Source organism: Zophobas morio, unplaced genomic scaffold (genome assembly GCF_036711695.1).
Source record: "Zophobas morio isolate AGI-343-1 ecotype UQ-CSIRO unplaced genomic scaffold, CSIRO_AGI_Zmor_V1 ptg000021l, whole genome shotgun sequence".
Classification (NCBI taxonomy): domain Eukaryota; kingdom Metazoa; phylum Arthropoda; class Insecta; order Coleoptera; family Tenebrionidae; genus Zophobas; species Zophobas morio.
This window is the reverse complement of record NW_026972126.1, coordinates 25,223,563-25,236,732: the sequence shown is the minus strand read 5'-3', so window position 1 is coordinate 25,236,732 and position 13,170 is coordinate 25,223,563. Positions and strand designations below refer to the sequence as shown.

Genomic DNA, 13,170 nt, shown 5'->3' with positions numbered 1-13,170 from the left:
AGCAAATGACGTATCCTCTGAGAAATTTAAACCTCAAGATTGTTTTTAAATTTTTCAGAAAAGAAAAACGGCTTCCAAAATTAACTCAAAAACAAATCAGAATCAGGTCTGAATTTTCCAAAAATAGAACACCAAAGTCCCCCAAAACTGTTTTAAAGAATTTACCAAAAAATCAAGTTCAAGTTTCCAAGAATAAAAAAAATCATCATAATTGAGAAATTTTAGTTTGGGGACTTTTCAGTTTACTCCTATTTATTTTTCAATTTTTGGATTTTATAATTTCTCAATTTTTCAATTTCTCGGTTTTCAGTTTTTCTCTTCAATTTTACGATTTTTCAATTTTTGACTTTTATAAACTCTTTGTCGATTTTGCAATTAATGTTTTTGGTTTTTCAATTTTTCTATTTTTTCAGGTTTCGATTTTTCAACTTCGCTTTTTTGATTTTTCGATTTCTCAATTTTTCCATTCTTTAGATTCTCAGTTTTTGGATATTTCAGTTTTGGGATTTTTCAATATTTCTGTCCTTCGACTTTTCCATTTTTGACTTCTGGATTTTTCGATGTGTCAACTTTTTACTTTTTCGATTTTTAAATTTTAGATTTCTCAATTTTTTGGTATTTTAATTTTTCAATATTGAAAATTTTAGATTTTTCCATTTCTCGATTTTTCGACTTCCCGGTTTTAGATTTTCTGTTTTTCAATTGCCGTTTTTTCAATTTTTCGATTTTTAAATTTTAGATTTTTCAGTTTTTTGATATCTTAATTTTTTAATATTTAAAATTTTAGGTTTTTCGATTTCTCGATTTTTCATTTCAGTTCTTCGATATTTCCGTTTTTCATGTTTTCGAATTTTTCAAATGTTTTGATCTCTTAATATATCGATTTTTCGACTTCCCGGTTTTAGATTTTCTGTTTTTCAATTGCCATTTTGTCAAATTTTCGATTTTTTAATTTTTCAAATTTGACTTTCATAAACTCTCAATTTTTCGATTTTTCAATTAATCGATGTTTTTTCCAATTTCTTGACCTTCGAGTGTTTCGATTTTCCTATTCTTCAGTTCTTTAATTTTTTTATTTTTCAGGTTTTTGATTTTTCAATTTTTCGATTTTTAAAGGTTTCAATTTTTCGACTTCACTTTTTGGATTTATCTATTGCTCAATTTTTCGACTTTTTAGGTTCTCAGTTTTTGGATATTTCAGTTTTCGGATTTTTCAAGTTTTCCATTTTTCAGTTTTTCTTTTATTATTCAATTTTTACATTTTTCAGTTTTGGGATTTTTCAATATTTTGATTCGATTTTTCGATTTTTGGCTTCTGGTGTTTTCGATGTATTGATTTTTTTACTTTTTCGATTTTTCAATTTTTCGATTGCTTAATCTTTCGATTTTTCGACTTCCCGGTTTTAGATTTTCTGTTTTCAATTGTCGTTTTAAATTTTTCGATTTTTCAATGTTTTGATTTCCCGATTTAGTTTTTCTTTCATTTTTCAGTTTTTCGATATTTCAGTTTTGGGATTTTTCAATATTTCGATTCTTCGACTTTTCGATTTTTGACTCCTGTATTTTTCGATGTGTCGATTTTTTTACTTTTTCGATTTATAAATTTTCGATTTTTTAATTTTTAAAATTTTAGATTTTTCGATTTCTCGATTTTTCATTTCATTCTTCAATATTTCAATTTTTCAAGTTTTCGAATTTTTCAAAGGTTTCGATTTCTTAATCTTTTGATTTTTCGACTTTCCGGTTTTAAATTTTCTGTTTTCAATTGTCATTATGTCAAATTTTCTATTTTATAGTCGATGTTTTGATTTTCCCATTTCTTGACTTTCGAGTGTTTCGATTTTCCTGTTCTACAGTTCTTTAATTTTTTGATTTTTCAGGTTTTTGATATTTCAGTTTTAGGATTTTTCAATATTTCATTTCTTCGGCTTTTCGATTTTTGACTTCTGGGTTTTTCGATGTGTCTACCTTTTTACTTTTCGATTTTTCAATTTTTGGATTTTTAAATTTTAGATTTTTCAATCTTTTGATATTTTAATTTTTCAATATTTCTTAATCTTTCGATTTTTCGACTTCCTGGTTTTAGATGTTGTTTTTCAATTTTTCGATTTGTTAATTTTTCATTCCCGATTTATCGAGATTTGATTGTTTTCGATTTATCAGTTTTTCAATTTTTTATTTTGCCCTATTTCGGTTTCTCAGTTTTTCCAGTTTTCCATTTTTTCGTTTTTTTATTTTTCCCCTTTTCCAATTTTTCAACTTTTAACTTTTTGTTTGTCGATTTCTCTATTTTTCGATTTTTCGACTTCATCACTTTTCGATTTCTCGTTCTCTTGATCTTTCAATCTCTCAATTTTAGAATTTTTAAGTTTTTTAATTTCTCGATTTATCGAGATTTGGATTTTTCGATATTTTGATTGTCAATTTCTCAATTTATAAATTGTTCAGTTTTTAACTTTTCGATTTTGACCTATTTCGGTTTCTCAATTGTTCGACTTTTCGACTCCACGATTTCTTGATCTTTTGATTTTTCATTTCTCAGTTTTTCGATTTTCCTGTTTTTCGATGTATCTATATTTTGCCTTTTTTCCGTCGAACATTCGAAAACTTCGGAACGCGAAAAATTGAAAACTCAAAAACCTGATGAATAAAAAAATTCGAAAATAGCAAAATTAAAAATTGATAAATTGAAAAATCGAAAATCGAACGTTGAAAAATCAAAAAATCGAGAAATGGGAAAATCAAAAATTCGATGAAACAAAAATTGAAAAATTGAATCAAAAAATTGAAAATCATAAAACTGAAATATCGAAAAATTAAGAAATCGAAAGTTGAAAAATCCAAAATTTAAAAATAGAAAAACTTTAAATACCTTAGAAATCGAAAACTTGAAGGATTGAATAAATGGAAAAATCAAAAAATCTATGAAAAGAAAAGTCGAAACATCAAAAAATTGGAAAATCGAAAAACCGAGAAATTGAAAAATTGAAACAATGAGAAACTGAGAAATTGGAAAAATTAACAAATCAAAAATCGGAGAAATCGAAAATTCGAAAACAGAAAAATTGAAGAATTGAAAAATGTACTGAAAAATCGAGAAAACGAGAAGCCGGGAAATCAAACACCGAAAAATCAAAAAAATGATAAATCGAAAAATTGAAGAATCAAAAAATTGAAAAATCACAAAACTGAAATTTCGAAAAATTGAGAAATCGAAAGTTGAAAAATTGAGAAATCGAAAGTTGAAAAATTGAGAAATCGAAAATTTAAAAATAGAAAAACTTTAAATACCTTAGAAATAGAAAACTTGAAGGATTGAAAAATCGAAAAATCGAGAAATCGGGAGTCAAAAAATCGAACATCAAAAAGTCGAGAAATCAAAAAATAGAAAAATCAAAAAAATCCTGAAAAAAAAGTCGAAAAATCAAAACATCAAAAAATTGGAAAATCTAAAAACCGAGAAATTGAAAGATTGAAAATATAAAAATCAGTTGATCCAGAAATAGAAAAATCGAAGACTTAGAAACGCCAACAAACGGAAAATGGAAAAATTTAAAAATTTAAATATCGAAAAATCGAAGAATAAAATAACTGAAAAATCCTAAAACTTGAATATCCAAAGATTTAGAAACGAAAGTTAAAAAATCGAGAAATTCAAAAAACGAAAAGTCGAAAAATGTAAAATTTAAGAATTTAAAAAATGGGAAAACCGAAAAACTGAAATAAAGAAAACGAAAATTCAAGAAATTAATCCCTAAACTGATTCGCGAGAAATTGAAACATCGAAATTCCCGAAAACCGAGTAATCGAAAAATTGGAACATATTTTCTTACAAAAATTTACCATTTTAAAGGTGTTTTAAGTTTTTAAGAAAAAAAAAATCACAATTGAGATGGGGTGGATGGACGAGATGTATATTTTGCTTTTTTTTTCGTCGAACATTCGAAAACTTAGGAACGCGAAAAATTGAAAACTCAAAAATCTGATGAATCGAAAAATTCGAAAATAGCAAAATTAAAGAATTGATAAATTGAAAAATCGAAAATCGAACGTTGAAAAATAAAAAATCGAGAAATCGAGAAATGGGAAAATCAAAAATTCGATGAATCGAAAAATTGAAAAATTGAAGAATCAAAAAATTTAAAAATCACAAAACTGAAATATCGAAAAATTGAAAAATCGAAAATTTAAAAATAGAAAAACTTTAAATACCTTAGAAATAGAAAACTTGAAGGATTGCAAAATTGAAAAATCGAGAAATCAGGAGTCAAGAAATTGGACATCGAAAAGTCGAGAAATCAAGAAATGGAAAAATCAAAAAATTGGAAAATCGAAAAACCGAGAAATTGAAAAATTGAAACATTGAGAAATCTAAAAATTGAAACATCTTGAAATCGAGTAATCGAAAAAAAATCAAAAAACCAAAATTCAAGAAACTGAAAAATCTCTAAACTGATTCGCCAAAAATTGGGAAATTGAAAAATCGAAACTGGAAACGCCGAAAAAGCGAAAAATCGAAAAATTGAAACAACGAGAAATTGAGAAATTGGAACATGGAGAAATCGAGTAATCGAAAAATCAATAAATTAAAATAGACCAAAAACGAAAAATTAGTACATAATTATTAAAAAATAATAAGAAATAATCTATAAAACGATAAATTGGACAAGTGAACAATCGAAAAATCCAACACCGATTGGGAGCTTGAAAAACTGAAAATTTTCAAAATTTAAAAACCGGAAATCTGAAAAATCAAAAATTTCAAAAATTAAAAAAGTGAATCATTTAAAATCCAGAAGTCGAAAAATCAAAAGATCGAGACATTAAGACATCAAAAATCTGAGAAATCGAAAAATTGAAAAATTCGAAAATAGAAAAATTGAAGAATTGAAAAATGTACTGAAAAATCGAGAAAAAGAGAACCCGGGAAATCGAACACCGAAAAATCAAAAAAATGATAAATCGAAAATATAAAAATCAATTGATCCAGAAATAGAAAAATCGAAAACAATCGGAAAATGGAAAAATTTAAATATCGAAAAATTGAAGAATAAAATAACTGAAAAATCCTAAAACTTAAATACCCAAAGATTTAGAAACGAAAGTTAAAAAATCGAGAACTCCAAAAAACGAAAAGTCGAAAAATGTAAAATTAAGAATTCAAAAAATGGAAAAACCGAAAAACTGAAATAAAGAAAACGAAAATTCAAGAAATTAATCCCTAAACTGATTCGCGAAAAATTGAAAAATCGGAACTCGAAACGCCGAAAAAACGAAAAATCCGAAAACCGAGAAATGGAAAAATTGGAACATTGACAAATCAAAGCATGAAAAGATCGAGAAATCGAGAAATGGGAAAATCAAAAATTCGATGAATCGAAAAATTGAAAAATTGAAGAATCAAAAAATTGAAAAATCACAAAACTGAAATATCGAAAAATTGAAAAATCGAAAATTTAAAAATAGAAAAACTTTAAATACCTTAGAAATAGAAAACTTGAAGGATTGCAAAATTGAAAAATCGAGAAATCAGGAGTCAAGAAATCGGACATCGAAAAGTCGAGAAATCAAGAAATGGAAAAATCAAAAAATTGGAAAATCGAAAAACCGAGAAATTGAAAAATTGAAACATTGAGAAATCGAAAAATTGAAACATCTTGAAATCGAGTAATCGAAAAAAAATCAAAAAACCAAAATTCAAGAAACTGAAAAATCTCTAAACTGAGTCGCCAAAAATTGGGAAATTGAAAAATCGAAACTGGAAACGCCGAAAAAGCGAAAAATCGAAAAATTGAAACAACGAGAAATTGAGAAATTGAAACATTGAGAATTCGAAAAATTGAAACATCTTGAAATCGAGTAATCGAAAAAAAAACAAAAAACCAAAATTCAAGAAATTGAAAAATCTCCAAATTGAAATTGTTAAACTGAAAATTCGAAACTCGAAACGCTGAAAAAGCGAAAAATTGAAACAATGAGAAATTGAGAAATTGGAACAAGGAGAAATCGAGTAATCGAAAAATCAATAAATTAAAATAGACAAAAAACGAAAAATTAGTACATAATTATTAAAAAATAATAAGAAATAATCTATAAAACGATAAATTGGACAAGTGAACAATCGAAAAATCCAACACCGATTGGGAACTTGAAAAACTGAAAATTTTCAAAATTTAAAAACCGGAAATCTGAAAAATCAAAAATTTCAAAAATTAAAAAAGTGAATTAGGTATCTAAAACCGAGAAGTCGAAAAATCAAAAGATCAAAAAATTGAATATTCTAAAATTTATAAATTGAAAAAATTAACAAACCAAAAATTTGAGAAATTGAAAAATTGAAAAATTCGAAAACCGAAAAATTGAAGAATTGAAAAATGTACTGAAAAATCGAGAAAACGAGAAGCCGGGAAATCGAACACCGAAAAATCAAAAAAATGATAAATCAAAAATATAAAAATCAATTGATCCAGAAATAGAAAAATCGAAAACTTGAATATCCAAAGATTCAGAAACGAAAGTTAAAAAATCGAGAAATCCAAAAAACGAAAAGTCGAAAAATGTAAAATTTAAGAATTCAAAAAATGGAAAAAACGAAAAACTGAAATAGAGAAAACAAAAATTCAAGAAATTAATCCCCAAACTGAATCACGAAAAATTGGGAAACCGATAAATTGAAAAATCGAAACTCGAAACGTCGAAAAAACGAAAAATCCGAAAACCGAGAAATGGGAAAATCAAAAAATCGATTATTCTAAAAGTGAAAAAATCGAGATATCGAAAATTCTAAAAATTCCAAAACTCAGAAACGCGAAAAATCGAAAAATCAAAAATCTGATAAATGGAAAAATTGGAAGATTGAAAAACAGAAAAATTAACGAATTGATAAATTGAAAAGTCGAGAAGTTGAACATAAAAAAACCGAGATTGTTGGCAGACCTAGGGGCGGAGCCTAATTGCAAAATCCATATTTTCTTACAAAAATTTACCATTTTAAACGAGATTTAAGTTTCTAAGAATAAAAAAATCATCACAATTGAGATGGGGTGGGTGGGCGGGGTCTATATTTTGCCTTTTTTTGTCGAACATTCGAAAATTTAGGAACGCGAAAAATTGAAAACTCAAAAACCTGATGAATCGAAAAATTCGAAAATAGCAAAATTAAAGAATTGATAAATTGAAAAATCGAAAATCGAACGTTGAAAAATCAAAAAATCGAGAAATCGAGATGGGCAAATTAAAAATTCGATGGATCGAAAAATTGAAAAATCGAAAAATTGAAGAATTAAAAAACTTTAAATACCTTAGAAATTGAAAACTTGAAGGATTGAAAAATTGAAAAATCGAGAAATCGGGAGTCAAGGAATCGAACATCGAAAAGTCGAGAAATCAAGAAATGGAAAAATCAAAAAAATCTATGAAAAGAAAAGTCGAAAAATCGAAACATCAAAAAATTCGAAAATCGAAAAACCGAGAAATTGAAAAATTGAGACATTGACAAATCGAAAAATTGAAACATCTTGAAATCGAGTAATCGGAAAAAATCAAAAACCAAAATTCAAGAAATTGAAAAATCTCTAAACTGATTCGCCAAAAATTGGGAAATCGAAAAATCGAAACTCGAAACGCCGAAAAAGCGAAAAATCCAAAAATTGAAACAATGAGAAATTGAGAAATTGGAAGATGGAGAAATCGAGTGATCGAAAAATCAATAAATCAAAATTGATAAAAAAATGAAAAATTAGTAAGTACATATTTATTAAAAAATAATAAGATATAATCTATAAAACGAAAAATTGGAGAAGAACTTGAAAAATTAAAAATTTCCAAAATTTAAAAGCCGGAAATCTGAAAAATCAAAAGTTTCAAAAATTAAAAAAGTGAATCATCTAAAACCGAGAAGTCGAAAAATCAAAAGATCGAGACATTAAAACATCAAAAAATTGAATATTCTAAAATTTATAAATTGGAAAAATTAACAAATCAAAAATCTGAGAAATCGAAAAATTGAAAAATTCGAAAACAGAAAAATCAAAAAAATGATAAATCGAAAAGTACAAAAATCCAGAAATAGAAAAACCGAAAACTTAGAAACGCCAACAATCGGAAAATGGAAAAATTTGAAAATTTAATTATCAAAAAATTGACGAATAAAATAACTGAAAAATGATAAAACTTGAATGTTCAAAGATTTAGAAACGAATGTCCAAAAATCGAAAAATCCAAAAAACGAAAAGTCGAAAAATTGGAACATTGACAAATCAAAACATGAAAAGATCGAGAAATCGAAAAATCGATAAATGGGAAAATCGAGAAATGGGAAGATCAAAAAATCGATTAATCTAAAAGTGAAAAAATCGAGATATCGAAAATTCGAAAATTCCAAAACTTGGGAACGCGAAAAAACGAAAAATCAAAATCTGATCAATGGAAAAATTGAAAGATTGAAAAACAGAAATATTAACGAATTGGTAAATTGAAAAGTCGAGAAATTGAACATAAAAAAATCGAGGTTGTTGACAGACCTAGGGACAAAATTGCAAAATCCATATTTCCTTACAAAAATTTACCATTTTAAACGAGATTTAAGTTTCTAAGAATAAAAAATCATCACAACTGAGATGGGGTGGGTGGGCGGGGTCTATATTTTGCCTTTTTTTCGTCGAACATTCGAAAACTTAGGAATGCGACAAATGGAAAACTCAAAAACCTGATGAATCGAAAAAATCGAAAATAGCGAAATTAAAGAATTGAAAAATCGAAAATAGAACGTTGAAATATCAAGAAAAATCGAGAAATGGGAAAATCAAAAATTCGATGAATCGAAAAATTGAAAAATCCAAAAATTGAAGAATCAGAAAATTGAAAAATCACAAAACTGAAATATCAAAAAATTGAGAAATCGAGAGTTGAAAAATCGAAAATTTAAAAATAGAAAAACTTTAAGTACTTTAGAAATCGAAAACCTGAAGGGTTGAAAAATCGAGAAATCGGGAGTCAAGAAATCGAACATCGAAAAGTCGAGAAATCAAGAAATGGAAAAATCAAAAAATTGGAAAATCGAAAAACCGGGAAATTGAAAAATTGAAACATTGAGAAATCGAAAATTTGAAACATCTTGAAATCGAGTAATCGAAAAAAATCAAAAAATTGAAAAATCTCTAAACTGATTCGCCAAAAATTGGGAAACTGAAAAATCGAAAAATTGAAACAATGAGAAATTGGAACATGGAAAAATCGAGTAATCGAAAAATCAATAAATTAAAATAGACAAAAAACGAAAAATTAGTACATAATTATTAAAAAATAATAAGAAATAATCTATAAAACGAAAAACTGGATAAGTCAACAACTGAAAAAAATTTCCATTTGAAATGAGATTTAAGTTTCTAAGAATAAAAAAATGATCACAATTGAGATGGGGTGGGTGGGCGGGAGCTATATTTTGCCTTGTTTTCGTCGAACATTCGAAAACTTAAAACTCAAAAACCTGACGAATAGAAAAATTCGAAAATAGCAAAATTAAAAATTGATAAATTGAAAAATCGAAAATAGAACGCTGAAAAATCAAGAAAAATCGAGAAATGGGAAAATCAAAAATTCGATGAATCGATAAATTGAAAAATCGAAAAATTGAAGAATCAAAAAATTGAAAAATCACAAAACTGAAATATCGAAAAATTGAGAAATCGAGAGTTGAAAAAATCGAAAATTTAAAAATAGAAAAACTTTAAATACCTTAGAAATCGAAAACCTGAAGGGTTGAAAAATCGAGAAATCGGGAGTCAAGAAATCAAACATCGAAAAGTCGAGAAATCAAGAAATGGAAAAATCAAAAAATTGGAAAATCGAAAAACCGAGAAATTGAAAAATTGAGAAATCGAAAATTTTAAACATTTTGACATCGAGTAATCGAAAAAAATCAAAAAATTGAAAAATCTCTAAACTGATTCGCCAAAAATCGAAAAATCAATAAATTAAAATAGACAAAAAACGAAAAATTATTACATGATTATTAAAAAATAATAAGAAATAATCTATAAAACGAAAAACTGGATAAGTGAACAACCGAAAAAAATTTACCATTTGAAATGAGATTTAAGTTTCTAAGAATAAAAAAATGATCACAATTGAGATAGGGTGGGTGGGCGGGGTCTATATTTTTCCTTTTTTTCTTAATATGGCTAGCATTCCTTGAACAACACGATACTCAAAAACATGTTTTTAATTCCTTGTCAAAAAATAAGTATTTTGCAGTTAAGCTTCGCCCTCTTGGTTCACGGCGAATAAAAAAAATAATCACAATAGAGATAGGGTGGGTGGGCGGGCTTAGATTTTGCCTGTTTATTTTAACATGTGTAGACTTGTTTTCACAACAAGAAACTTAAAACATGTTTAAAATGGAAAATCTGTATAAGGAAATATCGATTTTGCAATGTTCTAAGTTTCTAGTTGTGAAAAGATGGCTATGTATATTAAAAAAAAAGGCAAAATATAAGCTCCGCCCTCCCACCCTATCTCAATTCTGATGATTTTTTTATTCGTCGTAAGCCGAGGGGCGGAGCTTAACTATAAAATCCTTATTTTTCTATGAGTAACGGGCACTTTGCATATAAATACTAGAGGCGATAAGCTCCACCCATGATCACGACCACTTAACCCCACTCCTCAACACCTGTGGCTACAAAAGCGAAGCCCCGCCCACCCACCCGTGTATTTTCGTTTTATATTGGCTGCGCCTCTTTTGTTGCTTGTGACACACCTCCAAGTGTATGTATCGCCTATTCCGCTTTCTTTACCGCCACTACGTTTCTTTATGGTTACCTCGGCCTAAAACCAACCCACAAAATTAATCTTAGCTCCGCCCACCCGCCTCTTTTCTTACACCGTCTACTCTGCTCATTCTTTACAAACTAATGTCAAATAAAAAAACGTCACAAATAAATATCAAACCCACTTAGCTCAAACGTGCCTTAACCTAAAGAAGCAAAAAAAATTGACTTGGTACTCACTCGTACTGGACATGTGGGAAATCGTGCAGACCACCTCCAGCGCCGAGTCCCGGACCTCCCACGTCATGTCGCACAACTTGGTGCACAACAGCGGCCCCAACACCGCCAGCGTGGAGTCGTTCGTCCTGTCCACCAGCAGCGCCAGATTCGGACTCATATACTTCACCAAGGACACGTTCACCAGCTTCAGCGCCTTCACCACCAGCTGCGTGGGCCACGTCGGCACCGACAAAAAATCAAAACTAATCGACATGACGCAAATCGTCTCCACGCTGTCCCGCCACGTGATCTGGAACTCCTCGATGAAGACCACGAAAGCGTCGAACAGCAGCGAGAAGAACGACACCTGCTGGGAGAAGAACGCCAGCTGCCCGGGCTGCTCCTTCACGACCCGCATCACGTCCTTGAGGGCGTACACGAACGACTGGAACGCCATGGCGGCGCGCTCGCGCGGGTAGTACTTGCGGGACTTCATCACGTAGATGAGGCCCTTGGTGGCGATCTCGAAGAGGTTGGGCTGGGCCACCAGGAAGTCGCGCCAGCCGTAGGCGATGCGCACGGTGTTCTCGCACATGAGCATGAAGAGCTTCTGCACGTACTGGTCGCGGAACTCGTCGATGTGCAGCTCCTCCCAGTCGCCGCCGCAGTACTTCATGGCGATGGCGAAGATGGGGAGGAGCTGGATGACGAGGAGCTGGTTGGCGAAGGAAATGGGTTCGTTGTCTTTGTTGACTTTGAGACACGGGACTTTGAAGCCCATGAGGTTCCAGTAGAACTGGCCGCAGAAGCAGAGCTTCATCACGTTCTCGTAGTTCCCGCGGGAGGTGTTCGTGGTGAAGACGCTCATGATTTTGCGGATGCAGATGGTAACGTTGGACATTTTGAGATTATCGTTGAGCACGCTGATGTAGATCTCCAGGAACTGTAGAATGAACATGATTTTGCCAAGGTCAAAAATGAGATACTTGTTCTGGGCGATCATCATGAAGTTGCAAATTTGTTGTTCTAGGTGGAAGTCTCGTAGGAATATCAACAAAATTCTGCAGTCGTTTTGAGCAAAAAGAACGCTTTCTAAAAAGTACTCTAGTATGTCTGCAATTAGCAGCAACGTCGGGCTTAAATTTTGATACACGACCTCGTCACTAACTTCCATCATTTCCCCCGTAGTTTTGATCGTCTTGTACGTGTTCTCTCCTAACGGCAACATTATTTGTTTGACTACGTTGTGACAAAAACTTTCGTTGTGTTCGATCGTTTGTTCTAAAATTTTCGCCATAAATCTATAACCTTCTTTCGTGATGTACACAGTCTGGCTACTCAAAGTAAACCTGAGCACGTCCATCCATAAATCGCACCCCATGATCCACTGCACGCCAGCTTTGTGCTCCAAAAACGACTTCAACAACTTAACATAACCTAACTTTACAGACGGAGCGACTTCAGGCCTCCTCGCTCTCACAATCCGTATCAACGCCGTATAAAAACCGTTCGCATCGAGTATCGAAAACCGACTTTCGTTCCTAGACACAAGACTAGCCAAGTTTAGAGTGAAAGAAGCTACATTAGTGGACGGACTGGTTTTATTCTTCTCCCAAACAGACACAGCCTTGAGCAGCCACTCCGAGAAAAAGGGGTTATCAGCGAGCGTCGCATCCACTAAAACACACAAAATCAGACAAGCCAAACCCCCCAAACACCCAAACCTGGCTTCTCCTGGCCCGACAAATGTGTCAACAGCCGACTCAAATACGTATCATTTTTAACCTCAAAGTCCGCCTCCAGAAACTTCTCAAACAGCTGCTGGAGCTTATTCTGGTGCTGCACCACGACATTCACATCCATTTTCACCTAAACAACACAAATACGAATTTCATTAAAAACAATACTGTGACACAGTGATAGTGCGAACCACCGTTCACGCAAAGCGCACGACCTTGCAGCCCTTTCACCCCACACTAAAATCAGTCGCGCTCACCTAAAACAACACACGAACTACGTTTCAAGGTCGGAAGTCATAAGTACGACGTACGGGTGGACACCCAAATTTCCACTTTTCAACCACAAAGCAGACGCTCGTCCACAACCACGACCATAAATTCGCGGAAAACGCCAAAAAATTGTAAATCAAACGCAAAACAAATGACACGTGCGACACTGGTGT

General features: G+C 31.0%; 1 protein-coding gene across 2 annotated transcripts in view; it reads right to left on the bottom strand.

The window, feature by feature from the left end:
• The window catches only part of LOC135133272 (uncharacterized), a 60,109-nt gene extending 46,939 nt beyond the window's left edge, over nt 1-13,170 (bottom strand). Inside the window, exons 1-3 of one of the 2 annotated variants that reach the window (XM_064061609.1) lie at nt 12,985-13,170; nt 12,713-12,857; nt 11,010-12,665 (exon numbers count right to left, since the gene is read on the bottom strand). In XM_064061609.1, coding sequence (XP_063917679.1) covers nt 11,010-12,665; nt 12,713-12,851 — 1,795 coding nt within the window. In that variant the 5' untranslated portion in view covers nt 12,852-12,857; nt 12,985-13,170. Of the gene's footprint in view, nt 1-11,009; nt 12,666-12,712; nt 12,858-12,918; nt 12,937-12,984 lie in introns of those variants that run through there. The other variant, XM_064061610.1, reaches the window with a different exon arrangement.